The sequence below is a fragment of the Harpegnathos saltator genome, unplaced genomic scaffold (genome assembly GCF_003227715.2).
Source record: "Harpegnathos saltator strain DR-91 unplaced genomic scaffold, Hsal_v8.6 scaffold182, whole genome shotgun sequence".
Classification (NCBI taxonomy): Eukaryota; Metazoa; Arthropoda; class Insecta; order Hymenoptera; family Formicidae; genus Harpegnathos; species Harpegnathos saltator.
In genome coordinates this window covers 2,178,841-2,200,563 of record NW_020229964.1, presented here as the reverse complement: position 1 = coordinate 2,200,563, position 21,723 = coordinate 2,178,841, and the positions used below count along the sequence as shown (strand labels likewise).

At 45.5% G+C, this 21,723-nt stretch overlaps 1 protein-coding gene across 1 annotated transcript; it reads left to right on the top strand.

Moving 5' to 3' along the window:
- Positions 1 to 703: 703 nt before the first annotated feature.
- On the top strand, positions 704 to 21,631 carry LOC105183836 (probable G-protein coupled receptor Mth-like 3). The gene is made up of 9 exons (XM_011142221.3): positions 704 to 2,284; positions 6,493 to 6,843; positions 7,550 to 7,853; positions 12,325 to 12,553; positions 14,046 to 14,275; positions 14,348 to 14,426; positions 15,832 to 16,013; positions 17,962 to 18,145; positions 19,296 to 21,631. The coding sequence occupies exons 1-9, from the start codon at positions 1,922 to 1,924 to the stop codon at positions 19,621 to 19,623; spliced, it is 2,250 nt and encodes a 749-aa protein (XP_011140523.1). The 5' UTR covers positions 704 to 1,921; the 3' UTR covers positions 19,624 to 21,631.
- Positions 21,632 to 21,723: the final 92 nt, after the last annotated feature.

Below are 21,723 nucleotides of genomic sequence, written 5' to 3'. Positions count from 1 at the left end.
GGATCTGCCGTTTCGAATCTTGAAATTTCGACCCCGAGTTCGTCTCGAAAAATTTTCTAAAAAAAAGATTGCACAATAAAATTAAATGGAGCTATTAATCTTAATAGATATTCTTCAATAATTGACATAATTGAGTATTTAAAGGCCGCTATATTGGGCTCACTATGCATCTCTCAAATTTGATTCCGGATTCATAGTCAGCGACCCAAGAAAACATGGTTGCATCAAGTTTGATGCAAACTTGCAAAGTGGAAAACTTGCAAAGATGTTCATATATGAGTTCATGATGCTCATATATGAGTCATTAGCAGTGGCGTTTTTCTCTTCTTTGCTCATACATGAATCATTACCAGTGAACTGGTTAACGATAAAGCCGATAACATAGAGCTTCAGAGCTCGCGAACAGAGGCGTCTCTCTCATGGATTCAGCAAAAGGGTAAAAAAATCTCGGAGAATTGCGGGCCCCAGGTTGGGATTAAGGATCCTTTCGAGGAGGAGGGTCGGCCGAAGAATTGGAGAAAAAATAAAACAAAGAAGCGCGGTACTGTAAGAGGAAAACCAGAGACGGCAGTGGAGGTGGCGGTGGCGAGTGTGCACGTATGTACGTACGAGTGAATGAGCGAGTGAGTGACTTGACAGAGCGAGGAGAGAGGGGAAACATGGAAGCGACGTGGAAAGAGAAGCGGCAGATGAATCCGGGCGCTCGCGGCAGATGGTATCTCCTCGTGCGAGGTATCCACGGCGTGTCCGGTGCGCCGTGTGAGCGAAGAGCAAAGTTCGCCCGAAGTTCGCCGCGACTTCTTCTCGCGGAAGCCGCTGGACGCGGCCCGGAAGAGCGCGCAGTTTCTCAAGCGCTCGCGCGCACCGCGCCGCGCCGCTTGGACACGTGGTGCGTGCCGCCAGCGGGACGTGCAAAATACCCAGGACAATCGCGTTAATTGCGAGAGAGCGGCGCTGCAAGATCGATCAGAGCCGTGAAGCCTTGAGGGGAAAGAAAGCGAGAGCGGCCGATTGATTCGGCGATCAGACGTCGATGGAGAAGCACGCGGCCGCCTCGCTGCTGAAGTTCGGCTCTTGTGGAGACGAAGAGACGGCAAGAAGAGGAAGAGGAAGAGCGCGAGGACAGCAGGACGAGTGCCGGCTGAGCGACTCTCGATGAAGCGTTAATTAAGCAGCCGCTTGCACTCCTCGGGACGTAAAGCCGCGATACATTAAGCAAACGCCGGGGAGGACGAGTGGATTTGCGCGGATATCTGAGGGACTCGGCCGGGGGGGCTGCTTAAGTACTTGACAATTTGGTTTGAAAGATACAAGACGACTGAGAAACACTTGGCCGGCCGCCAAGCCAAGCGAAGAGAAGCGAAGCGAAGCCGCGGAAGCTAAAATCGTAGCGATATCAGTTCCGGCGGCCGACGATTAAACTGCCGAGCGCGCGAGTAATAATTCAACGTCACCCGGATCGGAACTATTTTCACTTTCGGCGTAATCGGCAAGCGCCCGGCAGGATCCGAGTCCGATGACTCAGGCGTAATTCGAAACTGCGAATTCGCGGGAAAATCCGCGGACAGCGGGGAAAAAGTCGGCGTCGGCGGGCTCGTCGCTAACAAACCGTGGTTCGCTGGACGTCGCAACGACGAGTCGCGTCGTCTCCGTCGAGCTGCCCGACAACGTAACCGGCGGCTTTCGTTCAGTTTTCGAGGCAGCAGGAAGAGACGAAGAACGCGATCGGCGACCAGTGCGAAGCGTGTATGTGTCCTTGCGGAGCAGAAGAACTGTGCGTGTTACGGTACGCGATTGCAGATAATAACGCAACGATAGCAAGAGAGAGAGGAGGAGGAAGAGGAGGAGAAGGAGAGTCACGTCGGCAGAGAGCATCCGCGAGCAAACGGAAGCGACAACGGAGAGCGACAATCGGAACGCGATGCCGAGCGATCTTATTAGCGGCGGGGATAATAATCGGGAGCGATCGCTCTCACGTGTAGGACAAACGGCTAATTGCAGCCTCCGCGTCATTATGCTCACCGCGAGGCTCGTTTCCCTCGTCTGCGCGTTACTCTCGGCGAAGCCGGTATCCTCGGAGTCGTACCTGCTGAAATGCTGCCCGCCGGGGCAGCTTTATTCCGGCTCCAAATTGAACTGCACCAAGATGACGAGCAACGCTACGGAGCTGCAGGTTCTTCATGCTAACGCCTCCACGGAGCTCCAAGGATATCCGTTGTGCGACAAACCGGAGGACATCGTGACGAAGAAGCTTGAGGTTTTCGCTTCCGGCGACTACCTGGAGGTAAATGGTCACGCGCGCGACACGTTGGGGAAATTGTTATTGAGCGATGTGTTAACATACTGTCTCTCTCTCCCTCTCTCTCTCTCTCTCTCTTTCTCTCTCTCTCTGTCTCTCTCTCTCTCTCTCTCTCTCTCTCTCTCTCTCGTTCTCTCCCTCGTGTAATTGAAATGTACAGGGTGTTTCAGAAAGAGCGGGCCGGCTGTAGTTGTATCGTTCTCATCGAGAATCGGCGGAAACGCTTAGGTTAAGTGGTTAGGTTAACGTCGAGTCGGAATGGGAGGGATGAATTTCGGAGCGCTAACGAGACGCGTGCGATGATATATTTGCATAAATGAATGTGAAAAACTGAAGGAGGAAAAGAAAAATGTCCACCGTGCGTGGAGCGTAATGCGACTCTTCTTCTTTCTTTTTCGCATCGTGGACTTTTCGCGCGTTCAAACACTCTTGGGGTGTTTTAGAGATAGCGCGTAATTTTACTTTCGTCCTAGATTAATTAGTCCTTCGATAGACTAGTCTTTCCTAAAATAGAATAACTGTGAAGTAAGATTAGGTTATTCAGAGACATTTTTCCGAAATGATTTAAATTTGCTATCTGGACTGAGGAAATTCAACCCTTCGGGTGGTACTCATGTGAGATCTTATGTTTAATCGTCTTATAAATTTATCTTCAGATACTCCGTAACCAATGAGATTCAATCGCCGAGGAATCATCAAAGTGCGACTTTTGGGGTTCGTGTCAACATTTTGAGATTCTTTTTTTTTTAATTTGGGACAGTAAAATCATTCGCGACGAATGCATCAAATAAAATAAAACAAAGTGGGAAGATTAATTGGAGCACAGAGGAAAAAAGTTTCTTGATAAATTCGATATCCAAGTAGAACATAAAATTATGATGGCATCAAAATGACGAAAAAATAGTCAAATCCCGATGAGAAATGAGTCTTCCTCATCATTTTAACGTCATTATGATTCTCTGTTCTGCTCGGCTACTAAAAAGAAAGAACATTACCGAGAAAAGATGTACGGACGCGAACGCGAATGAAGCCAGACAGAAGAATATCGGAGGAAAATTCTTGATAATATCAGTGGACATGTCTCGGGATGTATGTATGCTCCTGTAGTGGTTAAAAGGTTAAACCAACCTTAGACCACCCCTGCAGGTAGTTTAACTTTAAGCTGGATTTCATACAAGACCAAATCATAAAAAAGAGTGTCTCTGAATACAGATGTCGTCAGTCTCTTCTATTGTTAGACCACGACTAAACCACGCTCGTTTTGTCTCTGAACAGCGCCCTTAGAACATTGCGACATCCATCTTTTGTTTTTTTTATAACATCGTTGCTTGTTGTCGATCGGGACCGAGCAAACATCTATCTATCTTCGAGTGACGCCTCATATAATATTCAAGCATAGATCTAATTATTTAAACAAATATTGTTGTATGAATGACGTCGACGTATCGAAATCCATTTTTAATTAAGCGCTTTAGGGGTTTTTTGTTTGTTTTGATGAGAAGAACATAATTACATATAGCCAGACCACCCAATTTTGAAACACCGTGTACACCGTAGCAGACTTGCGTTTCATAACGATTAACGAACAGTTTGCTCCGTTTAGCGTCACCATGTGAACATTTCTACCACGCGTAGAACCGTCTCCCCCACACCTTCAAGGACAACTTTCTCAGCAACAACAAACAAACGCTGGTGTCGCCGAGAAAAATCCCCTCCGCGCATGCTCGTTAAATCGATCTTCCGTCGCTCGCAACTTCATTCCCGTATAGAGCGAAATATCAAATGTCGAGTGTTATTAAATGTATGAACCGCTCCTTTAATCCGTAATTAGACGGCGCACTCGGGGGCATCGTATTTTTGCCGAGCAACGACGAGATAACAAGTGCACGATGAAAAATTCATAGAGACGCGTACGAGGCACACCTCGACGAGAGACAATGTAACATTCGATTTCCGTCTCTCGACGGGATTTCTCGCCGATGCCATGATTGGCTCGCCGCATAGTGGGATGTTTGTATCAAAAAGTTGGTCAAAATTAATTTTTGACGAATTTCGGTTTAAAACGTACTGTTAATCATATATATCATTATGAAGATCATTATAAAGATTTCGTATAAGTTTTTCATGAAATAAAGTGCAAATATATACGTAAAAATATTTTAATAATTAAGAAAGCATAATATTGCACATCAATAAGTATTCAACTAGACAAACTCTAAATTTCTTCATCTAATGAGTGTATTCCATCCGCAGAATCAACATCATTTTCGTCTATTGAAATATCTCCTCTTCTTGGTGTGGGATCAGTGAGAAGAAGCATATCCAATGTCTCCTTTAACCCTTTCATTGCTGAATTAACTCCCCTTGAGAAAATGATTAAAATATTTGGTAGTCCTACGTTTTTTGGGTCTCTGATTACGAATCTAAAGTCAGATTTGCAAAATTCAAAATGGCAGACTCAATATGGCGATCATGATGTACAAAATTAATGAAAATTCCAATTATTATTGATGATATATGAGTTTGTCGGGTCGCTGATTACGAATTTGAAGTCAGATTTGCAAAATTCAAAATGGCGAATTCAATATGGCGACCATCATGTACGAAATTGATAAAAATTCCGATTATTATTGATGATATATAGGTTTTTCGAATCGCTGATTACGAATCATTTGAGTAAAATAATATTGATAGTATGGATAAGATGGAGTTACAGAATGAAAAAACTAGGAAAATAGAGCTAAAAAGTGCAAAGAAATCAAATTTCGACCGTTTTTGTAGAAATATTTGTTTATAAGAAAAAATCTAACCTGCAAAGAAATACTGAAAAAAATATATGTTTTTGTACAACATTAGAAAAATATTTGGTGAAAATTTCAAATCTCTACATTCAATACTCTCCGAGGAATCGGTTTTTCCCTAAAAGAAGTATTTTTTTCAACTTTGATTTGTTATAAATAATCACAAATAAATAATTGGGTATAAAAACCTATTGGAGTATGTTGAACAACTATTCAGTTATCTGGAAAACTCAAATCCCCGATTAGTTCTTCAAAATTATGTGATTTACAACGCAAAATTGAATCAAGAAAAGGTGGGAAGTATACTTCCCACTAACAGTGAAAGGGTTAAAAATAGTTTAGATTTCTTTCTCGGTACGGGTTTCATATTTGTTTGTTTACGAGTCAGAACTTAGTAGAAGTGTGTTGATTATGTTCATATACAAGAGGAAACAAAAAGAAACAAAACTTCATGTCTAAATAACCTTTGGACGAAATCTAATTTACGTTTAGGGAAACGAAAGTAATTACTAAAGCTACATCCGCGGTTTTCCGCGGCTAATTTTTTCTGATATTTTATCCGGAGAGATTACTCTTTCATTTCATCCAAAAAACGTAACAGGGATAGACCCTGAAGTATAACTAAATCTTTCGAGTTTGACATCGAGAGCGCAAAAAGATATATTACTGAATGCTATTTTCAAAATCGTATATCTACATGAATAACAATTCAATTATAATAGATATAGTCTAAAACATTTCTTCATAGCTTTCTCGAAACAATCCATAACGAAAAATTTCCCGCTGCCACTTCTAAGAAACTTAAAATTCTGATCGAAGATCACATGTTATAAAGCGCTGAGAATTTATGCGTGCAATACGAATAACGTCCAAATTCTTATTAACCAAACCGCTTCATGTTATCGCGAATAGAAGTATAGTCGGAATTTGGACATTATTCGTATTGCACGCATAAATTCTCAGCGCTTTATAACATGTGATCTTCGATCAGAATTTTAAGGTTCTTAGAAGTGGCAGCGCGAAATTTTTCGTTATGGACTGTTTCGAGAAAGATATAAAGAAATATTTTAGACTATACCTATTACAATTGTATGTGGCCCATTATTTCACAGATATTCAACTGTCTAAAGGCTCGTCTACAATAGCTGTAAGAGTAAAGCTGTAAGGCTGTAACGTAAGCTGTCAGCGAATGAAAATATTTCATTTCGTGTCTTGCAACCTTACAGCCTTACTCTTACAGCTAATGTAGACGAGCCTTAAGACAGTTACTCATGTAGAGCAGGAATGATTTTAAGAAAATTCTGACGACACGCGACCGATTACGCAAATCGCCGCGGGGTTAAATATAGGAGCATTGAATTTCCGCTGACAGATATGATGAAACGTTTGCAGGTGCCGGCCTGTCTCGAGATACTCCACAATGAAAAGAGCGGCGAGAGCCACGTGGTAGCCGTCTTCTGCCGGTCCAATAGCGAGGACCGCCAGGTGAGGGCGACGAACGCGTCCTTCCCGCAGGTCACGCGCGTCAGGAAGTGTTGTCCTCGTGAGGCGACGTTCGACGGCTACAAATCTTGCGTGTTCCGGCCGAGCGATGCGCCGAGTCTGCTGACGTTTCTGCCGAACGTGCCTGCCGGCGAGGATCACGTGCTGATAGTTACGCACGGCCCACCCAGGTGCGAAGGCCCGATCGTCGATTACGAGATCGACGAGCACAACGTCTTGCCGTGGAACGGCACTTACTTGGTGAGCGGGGCAGAGGAACGGCGCGCAGTGGGAAAGATAAGACAATTTTTGGACAAAAATCCACCGACAACAGAAAACTCCATCAATTTTAATGAAACTTTCTTTAAAATACTCGCAGAGGATCCTGCCACAACGAGGTTTTGCTGTAAATGAGTTTTAAAACTCGACCTAACCTCAGAAAAATTTACGTGTATTTTTTTGAGATTAGGTCGAGTCAAAAAGTTCTCATTAAAATTGATGGAGTTTTCTATTGTCGGTGGATTTTTGTCCAAAAATTGTCTTATTTTTCCCACTACGCGGCGCCGTGAAAGTCGGCGATGACACGATGACGTCATGAAAATCGGCAAATAATGTGCCTAGCAGTCAGAGCTGCCTCGAGATAGCGCTTGGAGATAAAGGCGATCTCGTCACTTTACATTTGTTGATTTTCCGAGAATCTCCAAGCGCAACTTGGCGCCCAGGCGGAGACTCGCGCGCTGTTGGCCGCCATTGATTTGCATTACGTTCCTTTTACCGGCACTTCCGCTTCATTTTTGTCTCATCCCGTCGTTTTCTCCCGAAGCGTTCTCCGAAGTGGAAATCTTTCAAACAACCTGTGCATTATTCATGATTTCGCGTGACGTCAGAAATTAGCGGACGTTCGTCTCTTTCGGCGCTTCTCACGCGGCATGACTCGAGTAACATGACGTGACGAATGATTTGGCAGGTGACGATCCCAACGCTCGAGCACGACTCCATCATTACAGAGGAGTATCTCATGACGGAGGAGAACGCCTGCCTCGATACGGCGCCGCATTCCGCGTCCAGTCGCAAACTGATAGCGCGCGTCTGCAGGGAGCGGGAGTACTGCGATAGGAACGTCTGCATCAGAAAGTGTTGCGCTGAAGACGAGTTCTTTTATGGCCCGGAGTGCAGGGAAAGCGTCGGGACGGAAGCACCAGCGGAATTCCATCCGGCCTTCGCGAGCGCAGTCAACGCGACGCTATCTTCCGCTTCTGGCGCGATCGAAGGTTGTTTTAATGAAATTTAAGCTTGCTGCCTTTATCACTTCTCCCACCCAGCGAACTCATCTTCTCACTCGGGCCTGTGATTAGAGCATTTGCTGTTGCACAATGACATATTAAGGGCATTCATAATCGGATCTCATATTCAAGATCATCTTAGGTTCATCTGTGGATGCTGTACAAATTATTTCATTGGTTCATTCACGGGATATCTGAAAATGAACTTAAGATTCTTAAGTTAAGACCTTAAGTGAACTTAAAGCCTTAAATATGAGACTTGATTATGAATACCGGCCTAAGAGTGTAATTTAGTATGAGTATTGAGGGTTTTGCAAGAGGGTTTGGCACTAATGTCAGTTTTATCGAAGACATTCCAATCACAGCAATTGTTCTTTCATGCTTTAATATTAATCCATGATGTTTAGTCGTTTACTAACAATAGACACGGTAAAAATCGTGTTAGTACCATCTTAAAAATGGAGTGTCTTCCTGAAGAGCGTCTTCGACACGCGTTGCTTTTGTTTTTTAATCAGAAGGGAACAGCGGCTGAAGGTCATAGAATTCTGATAGAAACTTGTGATGATGATGTTCTATCAATTGACATGTGAATATTGATTTAGACGATTCAAAAGTGGTGATTTCAATGTTAACGGCAAAGATCGTTCGGCACAACGGAGAAAGCTTAAAAATGCAGATTTGCAAGCGTTATTGGACGAAAATCCAGCACAATCCGCACTTCAGAACTTGCCAGAGTATTAAACGTTGATCGTACAACAGTTATTAAATATACAATATGGTTTACATGATGTGGAAAAGATTCACAAAGAAGGAAAATGGATTCACGTCAATTATCGGAAAATGCCATTGCGAACCGGTTGAATATTTGTATTTGTTGATCGCTAGACAAAAAATAAAGTTTTATCGAATGTCGAATTGTTACTGGGGATGAAAAATGGACCTATTTCGATAATCCGAAACGAAAAAGATCATGGGTTGATCCAGGCAAACCAGCAACAACATCCACTTTGAAGCGCAATATTCACGATTCAAAGGTATTCAAATGTATTTGGTGGGATCAAGAAGGTATTGTGTACTATGAATTGTTAAGTTCGAATGAAACTGTCACCGCTGATCGTTATCGACAATTATACAAATTGAAGCGAGCATTGAACCAAAAACGACCATCAATTGCGAGTAAACGACGCAAAGTGATCCTTCTTCGCGACAATGCTCGACCTCATGTTGCGTCATCAGTGCGCTATTAGAGCTGGAATGGGAAGTCTTACCGCACCTAGCGTATTCTCCAGACATTGCTCCATTCGATTATCACTTGTTCCGGTCGATGCAACATGCTCTAGAGGATGCACACTTTCATAACTTGGAACTAGTGCGAAAATTTGTTGAAAACTGGATCAGCTCCAAAGAAGAATCCTTTCATCGTCGTGGAATCCATCTCTCTTGCCAGAAAGATGGAAGAAAGTTGTAGAAAACGAAGGAAAATATTTTGATTAAAGTATTCGTTCATTATCTTGCATGCACTTTCATAATTTCGAACAAACACGAAAATTTGTTGAAAATTAGATCAACTCCAAAGAAGAATTCTTTTGTCCTCGTGGAATCCATCTCTTGCCGGAAGATGGAAGAAAGTTGTAGAAAACGAAGGAAAATATCTTGTTTAAGGTTTTCGTTCATTATCTCATTTAACTAAATCAGTTTCTGAGAAAAAATCTTTAAAACTAAATCACACTCCTAATAATAATAATAATAATAAATCACACTCCTAATAATACATTGTTGCACCGTATATTGTTACGTCCGGCAGCGCAGCGGAACTTCTCGCTCGTCGCTTAACGTGACCGCGGACGAACCAGGCGCCGTTCGGCTGGCCGGGGAAGAGAATTCCTGGTCCTTTCAAGCGAATTTGCGCCGTGAAAGCGTCCGGCAATTCTGTTTTCCTTAGCCAAAACGCCTCTCCGGCTCGTGCATTGTTGTTGCGTTAACCCGAGCAATCTTTCTTCTCCGTGCGCGAGATGCCCGTCTGAGACGGTCGAACTAGCAGGTCGGTAACGCGAGTCAACGACCTGGAGGATCGATTTTACTTCGTTTGACAAACGTCGCCCGTTGCTTCTTCTTTATTTAGATGAAGGAACTTCTTGCTTCTCGATCTCGAGGAATCCCTTTGCTCGAAACACAATAGCGCGACAAGTGGAGATTAAGAGGACATGAGAGAGAAAATAAGCTTGAGCACGCGGAGAAAAACGCTTAATTGGATGAATCAGCCGAAGGATGCGGAGATTCTGATTGAGAATGGCAGAATTCTCCCGAAATGCAGCAGAAATCTGGATCTTTCAGACCGAATAACTTCTTCGACAACTTCAACCGGAATTTCTGGATCGTTCATATCTCACCGAGGAACTGTCTCGTTCAACCAATCATATATTTTTCTCCGTGTCAATGCCGTCGAGTGAAAGTAACGTTACTTGCCCGACTTTCAACTTTGGACGTGGAAAATTACAGGGAAACCTGACGAATAAACGTCTTTAAGCGTCTGGCGTGTATATCGGGATTGAAATTTTCACAGCAAAACGTCATTCACAAAATTTCGCTGGCGTTTCGAGATAACGATTGTTGCAACGCTCGTTCGCTCGCACGAGACGCCGAGTGTCTCGCTGCTTTATTCACGAGCGATATGAAGTACGCGCACGATTGTTTATGTGCGAGAATGTAGATCAGCAAGGCTCCTAGATTTGAGCGCTCGAAGGAGAGGAGAACTGTGAATGATTGAAACAAGGGAAGCATATTAGATGGGCTTCGTTGTGGTTGTGACGAACACGCCACTACAGAGCAGAGCAGAAAGAAACAAGGAGCAAGGGAAGAAGAAAGCAAGGTCTTGCTTGTGACGTAAAAAGATTTAATGCGTACGACCTCTCGCAGAAGTTTCGGTACATAAGGGCGAGTTACAGCGACAGTCGCCCGTTGCTTGAACTTGGCTGATTGCTTGACCTCTCCAACAGTGATAAATTGAATTTCGGTCTCGATTACCAGCACTTGCGATGACATCAACGAGGGTATGCATGACCGTGTGACTAAAAACGCAATTTTGTTCGAGGCTACAAGTAACAAACAAAACACTCGATTGCACATACATTCGTGTGACAATACGCTCAAATTTGAAAATAATGAGGAAACATGTCTGATTAAATGCTAAAATGCACCGTGAGAAACATTTCGAAATGCTCGAGAGTAAAAATACGTTATAAAAAGTGCTATTGTGTATCGATACACCCAAAAGGAAGTAATTTCAGAACAAACGGAATTATCTAAATTTTAGAGGATTTTATTCTTATACATAGCCCCAAGAGGATTCCTCTAAGAAAATATTATAAACACATTATTCTTATAATTAGGTGGATTATATGTCATATGTGTAATGCAAATCTCATTGATTTTAATATAAATTTCCTCTTATACACAGATTATTCTTAGAATACGAGACTATGGGAAAAAATCACTTTGCAACTAGAATACTTTTTTTGGGTGTACATTAACGTGACTGCGTTAATGGTGAACTACTAAACAAATGATTCCATAAGTAACAACCGGAATTTGCTACCTAATAACGGAGATAATGAGAGTGGCCATAATACCACCTTCTCCTCTGTATCTTCTACTAGAAAACAATTTTATCGCCAAACCCATCGGAGGCTCATCTTATTTCTTTTATCTGAAGAAAAGGAAGCGCAAGAGGCCACATTTTAACTTTTTAATTCTCCGTTCGTTATTTTACTCCCGATTTACCATCCGTGCCGTTATCGGTAATGCAGATGGGCGTTCACACAATCGCCTGTCTGCCGTCTGTCTGCCGGTGTCTGGTGTTTTTCATGACACTCGAGATGTTTTCCACTGAAGCCTATTTTGAAAGTCCCTTTCTCGCTCATCTGGTCGCTCACCTTATCGTTTCTTGTTTCGCGTTTATCATTGGGTTGCGAAAAGCAGTGGGCGGCGATATCGACTCGTGCGAGCGACAGCTAATTGCCGACGCCTGACTCACTTGTCTTATCACTCCTTTCTATCTCACGACTCCAAGTGTCGGCAAGTGCATGTATTAACTCGGGAGATTAGTGTAAACACGGCGCTTCCGATGTTTTCGCTCGCGACGGCCTCGCTGCGTGCGAAACCTCGCGATTTCGTCACGGCTCGTCGCAACGCTCGAGAGCTACTCGCGGCCACGAGGAAGAAGTCGTAAAGTTTGCCTGGACGTAACAATATTACACAAGATTTATCAGAAATGGCTGTCGCGGCACGCTTCGGCGATAGTGAGCCTCGCGATGAATTCGACACACAGCGCTTCTTTGACTCCCTTGAAGACAGATAAGTTCCTTGCTCGATTAACACCAATCACGCACGTACATGAACAACGGACGACAATCGCCGTTCTGAGAAGCTCTCTGACGCACATCTCATTCTACTTGCTCAGATTACGGGCTCCTGATTGGGAAGCCATGCCTCCGCATGTACCCGGTGAACCCGACGGAGGAGGCATGGTCGTTGACCTCGCGAGGACACGTGAAGGTCGAAGGCTACTCCGTCCAGGACCTGGACAAGTTTTGCATGGACGCCTATTATAACAAGTCGCATTACAACAACGGCTTCCATCTGTTCATATGTTTCGACGATTCAGCGGCGCAGCAGAATGTGTCGACGAGGTACCGGCGAGATTCATTACACTATTTTCAGCTTCGGCACTCGTCGTTCAACAAGCACTTGAGAGAGCGCTGCGTTCTCTCTCTCTCTCTCTCTCTCTCTCTCTCTCTCTCTCTCTCTCTCTCTCTCTCTCTCTCTCTCTCTCTCTCTCTCTCTCTCTCTCTCTCTCTCTCTCTCTCTCTCTCTCTCTCTCTTTCTCTCTCCCTGGACTAGACGCCAGAGAGATAAGCTCCCGTTTAATAAATCCATTCGTTATATATAATTATATAAATTCGTCCGATAAATCTATACTCGCACAATCACTTTTCGTACTCAAACACACATTCATTTGCCGCAGCGAAATTTCAGCAAATCTCATCGCTATAAATTATATGTTATTTTTAGTTTCGCCACGCGTTACATTCAATTATCATTTCACCACTGCATTCTTTCCCGCTCGACAACAGTCGACAAAGCCAGACGCTTTTTCGACTAATACATTTATATCGTTTTATTTGATAAGTTTATTCGATCAATTTATTCTCGGCAGTGGAATTGCAGCAAATTTCGGCTCGACATAAATTGTAAGATTAAAGTTTTATCGCATTATATTGCAGCCTCGCCACGCGTTATTCAATCACCGCGTTTTTTCTCGCCCGATGGAGTCACATGCTTTCCCGATTAATACATTTATATCATTTTATTTGAGAAATTTACTCACTTTCTAATCAATAAAATCCGTAAAAGAAATTTGAAATCCGGAATAAATCCTATGTATATAGGGTGTTTAAGAAAAGAGTTCACGTTAGAAAAAATAATATAAGTCGGAAAATTAATGTTGTGGACAGAGTTATGGACAATTATTTATTTGAATAAAAAGAAGCAACCCAATCGCTTCTAGCGCTTACAAAGTTTCCTCCTCCTATATAACCCCGACATATTCATTTTTCAACTCATGTTTATCAGGACCTTTTTCCCTCATTTTGCACTCAGGAACTTTTTTCTGCAACTTTTCGATCCATGTTCATTGGGACTTTTTGCCTCCGTTTTGCGAGTACTACCTGCCCTTAAAGTCCTGAACCCTCTTTTTTGAACACCCTGTACACCGGAGAAACCCGAGTAGCCCGAGTATAGCGCTGGAATGTTGCATAACTACACGGACGGCATCTCAATTCCGGTCCGCCGCGAATTCTATCAAATTTGGCGAAACACAAACGGCTTTATTTGTGTTTAAACTCGGCCAAGTCAAACAAACGGCACAGCCGGAGCATCGCGCGATGGATAGATAGATAGATCAGCAGAGGCAGAGCGCTTGGCGCTCAATAGACTCGTAAACGTCTGAGTTTCGCAGGCACGTGAAAGGGGAACACTTGTGTATCATTGGCCGTGAATGAACGGGAGGAACGCAGCGCTGCGCGTATGAAAAACGCATCAATGTGCATGAACGCATACCAACTGCCGAGCATCGGGAGCGCACAGGCAGCAGATACTCGACTGTAGCAATTTCTGTCGCAGATACAAAATCAACACCGCCCTGGAGTTCACCAGCTGCGCCTTCCTGCTGATAACCCTTCTGGTGTACTCGTGCCTGCCGAGCCTGCAGAACCTCCACGGCAAGACTCTTATGTGTCACGCGAGCAGCCTCTTCCTGGCGTTCATCTGCTTGGCCATCATCCCGTGGATCACGTCGCTCACGTCTTCCAACGGGAAACAGACAAAGGTCATAATACCCTGCAAGGCTCTAGGTGGGTGAGCGACTACTCTACTCTAACGGCAAATACATGTGCGCCTTGGGAAAACGAGAACTATGCTTCCAGCTTATATCATGCTCTTCGCCTTTTTGTCGGCGTTCTCTTGGCTCAACGTCATGTGCTTCGACATATGGTGGACCTTCGGGTGAGTGCGAGCCAGTAGTCGGTCGCGCGACGACGCGATCGAAGCAAGTGAGGTAATCAGCGAGGCGCTGTAAACGTCCGACGTGTTCGAGCAAATTGACTGAGCGCGACGCGATCATACGTCGACAATAACAAAATCAACAACAGAGTTCTCTTAAGAACTTCCGAGCCCGCTTCGCTCCGACGACGCGCGGACCCATGAATAGTCAGTCTTCTTCTCCCGTGATGATTTCGTAATAACATCCCACGATCGAAAGACTATCGTCGCGTCGTTTACCCGACGGGGGAGGAAGAAGAGGGGGGCAGGGAGAGGCCGAGAGAGTCTCTCGATTACCTCACTTGACCCTCCATAGGATGTCCCGACTTTATTGTCCATCCCATTAACCCTCCCGTCGCTTCGGTCGCTCATAGGCGCTCCGTGAATTTATCGTACGCTCTTCACGTGCTGCGGCAGTAAAAGGAAATATACAACGGCAAACATTAAACACTGAAATGACTCAACACGTTTTATATAGCGCCAGCGCGGCGCGCGATAGAGCGAACGATAGAGAGCGGAAGAGAGAGAGAGAGAGAGAGAGAGAGAGAGAGAGAGAGAGGGAAGGAGGACCTTCGAACTCGAAGCGAGAGATATGGATTCCCTCGTTGGCGTGGATGATCTCTCGAAGAATTCCACCCGCGATTAACTCCACACTCCGCGGTCGAAGGGCCGATCGGGCGGCTGACAACGCCGCCGAATACGGAGATTACCCGGCGCGGCCGCACCGCGGCGCGAGGATGCATCGCGGCGCGCGAGATGCAGGCGGCGAGCAGACGCGCCTCGTCGCGCGTTCCTCGCCGGCCATGGGCGTTTGTGTATTCAAGATGCTATTCTAGCTGGGAGCTCCGTAAATACGCGCAGAAAATAGATGTCCATGTCAGCGACGATGGCTATGTACCGCCATCGGCCCCGCCGCCGCCGATCTCTCAATCGGGAATTCCGCGAGTCGCCTGCTCTCGGCGGCGCCTCGTCGTCGGCGACGTCGACGACGTCATCGCTGAAAGACGAATTGCACGGTGCTTTGGTGCGTCACTCGCGGAACCCTACGTCCTGCTACCTAATTGATAGCTTCCCCGAACCAAGGAGACGATCCTATCAAACGGTACAGCACCTCCCCGCCGCCGCGAGTCAACCCTCGCGACCTTGTAGCGAGTCATTAGTTAATTTTCTTCACCCTGAGCGGAAGCGCTGATGACAGCAAAGGCGCCAATTTCCAAGAAAACGTCTACTATGTAGGCTTCCTCGTTACGTCCTCGTCCTCTCGTCCTGACGGCCACGTGTCACACGTGTGCCGCTCCCTCCCCGGCTTTTGTACCTTTTGTCCTGATGAATAAGGTAACGATGATGGAGGCTTGTTTCCCTTTCGCAGAGGCTTACGTGGGGACACGGTGACAAGAGGACGCAAACACAGACGGAGGTTCCTGCTGTACTGCCTGTACGCCTTCGGTTTCTCCTTGCTGGTGTCGATCTTGGTCATCGCCTCCGACTGCATGGACATCTTGCCGGACTACGTGCGACCCAACGTCGGCTACACGAGCTGTTGGTTCACACGTGAGTCAGCCCAGCCCGATAAGCGCTATTTGATAAATGAAGTAACGTAAATTTGTCAACGTCTCTCCCTCTCTCGGGAGGAGCTGCGCGGGACACACCTTGAGACGCGATATTCTCGGCTCGGCGCGACGCGGCGAGACGTCGGGCGGGTGATGTTTCGTTTGCTCGAGAGCGCCGTAACTGAAACGTAATTTCCTTTTCTTCGCCGCACGGGGTCGAGCTGCGTTTGGAAAATTTTGCTGACCAGGTTTATTTAGCATCGACGCGTCGGTCGAGGCGAAGACGCAAGGTCTCCTTTGATCACGGCTGCCGTCATGTCGCAATTATCCGATAATTGAAAAATTCTTCGAGTAGTTCCTCCGATCATCGATCGGGCTCGGGGTGAATTCAAGCGTCATTACGCCGCGACATATAAAGCGCGCACCGAGATTAACTGCCGCGCAATAAGTATCATTTCTATCGCCGAGGTAATGCGCTCTCGATAATGATCGAGTGGGGGAAAAATTCGCAACGAACTTTCCTCCGAGACTCTCGAGACGAAGCTAACGCCATCTAGATTCGATCGCTTGTCAATAACGACGTTGCAGTAATTATCCGAGTCGAGCTCGGCACGACGCGTTTTGTCTCGTCTCAACGATCGGCGGAGATCGCGAACAGTAAATAAGGCGAATGTCCCAATTAGTGAGCGAGTGATGACTCCTCGTGAAAATAAATTAATAAATTTGTAACGTACAAGCCGAGAAAGCGCTGGGTGCGCGCGGACTCGATTTTTTTTGGAAAGCTTCGACACTCGAGCTTTTAATTGCGTTGTATTCTTTTTTCCAATTTATGGAAATATCTCGATTCGTTTGTGATGTCTTTCCGAGAATAACTGAAGCGCCACTTCATGATGTGACTGTTTTGTTTGCTTCTCTCATTGGCAGTTTATTAGTTTCGAGGAAGGTAAACAATACGCGCCTGCGTAGGTGTGACAAACAGACGTTATATTAATAATTTCTATGACGTCGGCGAGTAACTTTCAATCTGCAATCAGCAGATATGCTGTAATTACGATGCTCTGACATCTATCGTGGCTTTAATTTGATCTGAAACTTGATGTTGTGTTTTAGATGAAAATGTATAGAATAGAAGGGTAAACATATAATTAAGATAATTATGCCGATTTATTAACTCCTTGACTGTAGGAGACGCAAAGGTGTTTGGGGTTGCTTTATCCAACGTTGAACTTTACAACTTAGAATTCGAAATGCCGAATGTTAAATGGTCGATCTAAAACCTAAAATTGAGAAAAATGCCAAAGTTTTACAAAAACTTGGAAATATTGTACTTTGGAATTTTTGACGTTGTTATTTTCGACGGTGAATTTAAAAATACAAATTCCAAATGACGAATCAGTCCTCAAACTAATATAGCTGGCAGGAGCGAAAAACGTTTTATCTACATATTGCATAACGTATAATTATAAATTATATTTATTCGCGTTATTTCAGTATTTCGTTACTTTATAAATTTTAGATAAAGATTTTATGTATTTCCGCTATTTATTTTTCCTCATAACAGTTAGCCGGTTTTATTTGAATAAAATAAAATTATGATTTCACGCAGTGTTGTATTAAACGGTGGATCCACCATCTCGAATTTGACAAATTTTTATGTCACGCTCGTCAGTCCACATTGCTCAACTTTTGAAAATCCATTTTTCGCGAGTTTAAGCTCTCGCGAAATTCAGTTTGCCAGTCAAGGGGCGAAAAGAAAAATGGGCATAATTGTCACAAACTGGGACACCGTCACTAATTGAGACATTTATCTTAATCACTCGATCGGATGAGGGGCGAGGGGAGGGGTTCTCCGACGATGAGACGATTAAACGACGCAATCTCGATGACAAACTATTCTCCCTGCGTGAAAATGCTTCTTCCTGCGTTGTTCAATTGCACCGACACCGCAGAGAAGCCGGGCTCATACGGTGAGATGATTTTCTTCATCGGCCCGATGACGGTCCAGTTGATATCCAACGTGGTGTTCTTCGTTCTCACGTCGCTGCATTGCAACAAAGTGAAGGCGGAAATAAGAAGAGTCACTTCGGACCCTGCGGATCCCAGAAGCAAGCGGTTTCATTCCGACCGCAACAGGTACGCCTTTTTTCATTACTTATTTTCCTCGAGCCAGTAAAAACGCATCAACTCGCCTTTCGCTTTCCATGATGCGATTGTGACCAAGAAGATCCCTGCTGACCGGAAGTCTGTTCTGAAATCGGTTTCGGAGACTTTGGTTTTAGTTATAAGGTTGTTGGGCCTTAAACTATCTTCGACACTTCTGATCAGCTGATCACGCTTGGACGTTCACGGTCATGTTTCTGTTTACAAATTCGGTTTTAACTATTAATTTTGTAATATTAGATAGAGAAATGGATAGGTTTTTATTACTTATTATCTTGATAATTGACTAGCTGATCAATCACGAGACGTGTCGAAGTTAATTTAAAACATAGACATAGTATACCTAGACTGCGCATTCTCCCAAATTTTAAGGATGGGGGTAGACCTCATGTAGAAAAGGATGCACTCTCGATGGAAGGGGAATAGGGGAGGCAGTTGCTAACCTGTACGACAGCATAGCGGCTATATATCTCGGGGTGAATTGAAGGCACGGTGATCTAGGTTAATCACTCTATCGGAAAAAAATGAAAAACAGCTGCTGCGAGAGAGAACGCACAGATACAACAGAGTGTATCCTTTTCTACGTGAGATATACTCCCATTCCTCGAACATGCAATCTAGGTACACTATGTCTATGTTTTAAGGCCTATCAACCTCGTAACTAAACCCAAAGTTTCCGAAAGAGATTTCGGAACAGGCCTCGGGTGCATCGCCGATCGTCGACGAATGCGTTCGGCGCTCTTCAAGCTGCGCCAATGACTGGCTCAAGAGCTCCCCTCCCCCTCCGGATATCCGTTTGATCACCGCCAGAAGAGCAGAATCACGCTTCCTCGAAATCGTTTGCGCAATTTACGCGAACACTGAAAAACTCACTCGCTATTCACGAGCGACGCTGAACGAGTACGAGAACGGCGATAAAAGTCGCGTTGTGCGCGCTCGCCGATGCGTGCCGTTTACACGATCGCGGAATTTCACGATGATCATTTAGCCGTCTCGTGCGAACGAGTATTTCTTTCGTGTCACGCTTCTCTATTTGCAAATACAGGAAGAGGCGCGCCGCACCTCGCGCTCTCATCAGCCTCTTCCCGCTCCCCTCATTCGTCCGCTGTGTTTGCTCCCGCAGATTCGTCATGAACATCAAGCTCTTCGTCGTTATGGGGATGTCCTGGGTGTGCGAGGTGGTGTCGTTCTTCCTGAAGAGATACCATGTCGACTGGCAGGACGCCATCTTCTACGTCACCGACGTCTTCAACTGTCTGCAGGGCCTGCTAATCTTCATCCTCTTCGTTCTGAAGAGCCGCGTCTACCTGGCGTTGCGCAAGCGACTCGGCCTGGACGTCGGGAGGAAACGAGCTTGTAACACCACCACTCTGCAGGATCCTTACCGCGTGAGGAAGAGCGTGAGCAACAGCACGCTCATGTCCACCTTCGTGGTCAGCTCGGCGCCGTAAAGCGACAGGAGACTACTTAGCTTAAGTTACTCTTCGCGACTCTTATGACTCTTCTCGCCGGCGAGTCGTCACGAGCCTGCTTGCGGACGAAAGCGTCAGACAACCAGATTCAGATTGTTCTTCCGGTGGTGCACCGATAAACGACCGTGATTGGTCAGCTTGTTGCTCTTACGTCTTCAAGCGAGCTCACTGCCCCGGCGAGGTGCGACCTCCTCGTCGTAACTTTCTTATGCGCGCTCGCTCGACGCGGTTAGCAAGTTTCGTCTCATCTCGACGTAAAAATGTCTCGACGGAGCGTGTACTGTTCATCTTGCCGAGAATCTGTAGAAATTCGCGGGCGTTCGACGACAAAGTTGCGGAACTCCGAGTCGTTTGGCGTTCTCACGCTTGCTCGTTTCGTCGACGACACACTGACGACTTTTACACGGAGAAAAGCGTTTAGTTGTAATTTTAGTTGTAATTTTGTTGAGTAATTTTCTGCTGAAGTATGAACGATTCAGAAACTCTCGACGGTTGAGCTCGACGGTTGAGCAGAAATCCGCACTATTCAGATTGAATTCTGGTATGTTCCTCCGAAAGATTATTTTGTTCGACCGGACGTATTTCTCCGAATGAGAAATTGCCGCAACGCCAGTGTTTTTCGAGCTAATCGGTCGAGCTAGAGGGTGTCGGGTGAGTGCGAGAGTTTCGATGGGTTTCGCGATAGAAAAATGGGCCGGGTGATTCTATTAAAAACGATTTATTCCCACTTGACCAAGTGGTCGCCATTGTTTCCCAGTTTCTCGCGTTCAGCGCGCGCGGCGGATGTATCGCGCATTTACATATTTCCAAGTGCCGCCGTAAAGCTGGCTCAGTTGCGACATCTTTGAGAAACCCATGAAAACTTTCTACATTCAGCCAATGCAAAGCTCGGGAGGATTTTTCCTTAAGCGACGGTGAACCCGTAATTCTCCCCTCAGATTCTGCCTGTCACAGGACGCTCGGTCGAGGTATTTCGACGTGGACGGCTTGCCCCGCCCGCGCCATCGACATTTTGCAATCTGTTGTCACTAATGAGAGCAATGAGGATGCAATTGGCGTCGCGCATTGCGACAGGCCGATGATGGGCGACGGGTGTCGCAAACAAAACAAAACCCGCCGCTTTTCTGCCGCGCGGCGCCGCGATTTTATTATCCTCTCTCACTTGCTGGCGCAAGTGTTAATAACTGATGGCACCATGAGAGAGTAATTGCGTTCGATTCGACGCTCGGCCGACGTATGAATGGCGGTATAAATAGGGGCTCGGCAGGGATACCGCGTCGAGAGGCGTCATTGTACAAAGTTGCCTTTTGTATTAGCGCGTATTGTGCGGCGATGCGCTTCGCTCGCGACGCGGACTGCTATCTTGACGAACGAGAGAGCCGAAGGCGTCCGTCGGAAGGAGTGAAGCTCACGGTTCTATGAAAGGCGCGGATGTTGATCTTCCTTTTCTCTCTCGTTCTTTCTTTCTTCTTGAACATTAATTCCAGCCGCGGAGATGCGCTGCGACGTTACCAAGAATACCAAAGAAGGCTTGTAACTTTTCAATGTTTCCTTCACGCGTCCCTCCCCCCCTCCTCTCCTGCCCCCACTCCTGTGCCGCGTAGTATTGTAACGCGCGTGTCGCGGATAATGTGCCTCATTGAAGAAACTCACGGGCGACATTTCTTCACGCGTCGCCGACACGTTCGGTGGCGTGACGTCGAAATAGCCGTAACACAGAGACACGCAAGTGTGTGGAAGCCTCATTGTCGAACAATATTCCCAATGTATCCCTGCGCTTGTCTGTGTTAAGAAAAAAAGATACCCCGACGTTAAGAAAAAAAGATACGCCCATTAATGTCAAAGGAGACGCTGCGACTCCGCGACTCCGCGTAGGGCGGAATGTATTTTTATATGGCGCGCTTTTTCTAACGGTTATTTTCAGAATAAACCGTTCTTCGAACCGTTTTTCGCACGTCCGTGCGCAAACGAGAGGAGAGCAGCACATAATCGGCAGGAAATACATTAAGTAAATGGATAATCATGACAGTCGCTTCATTTGCAAGTGTAATATTCCCCCGGCTTTTGCTCCCTTCGCTC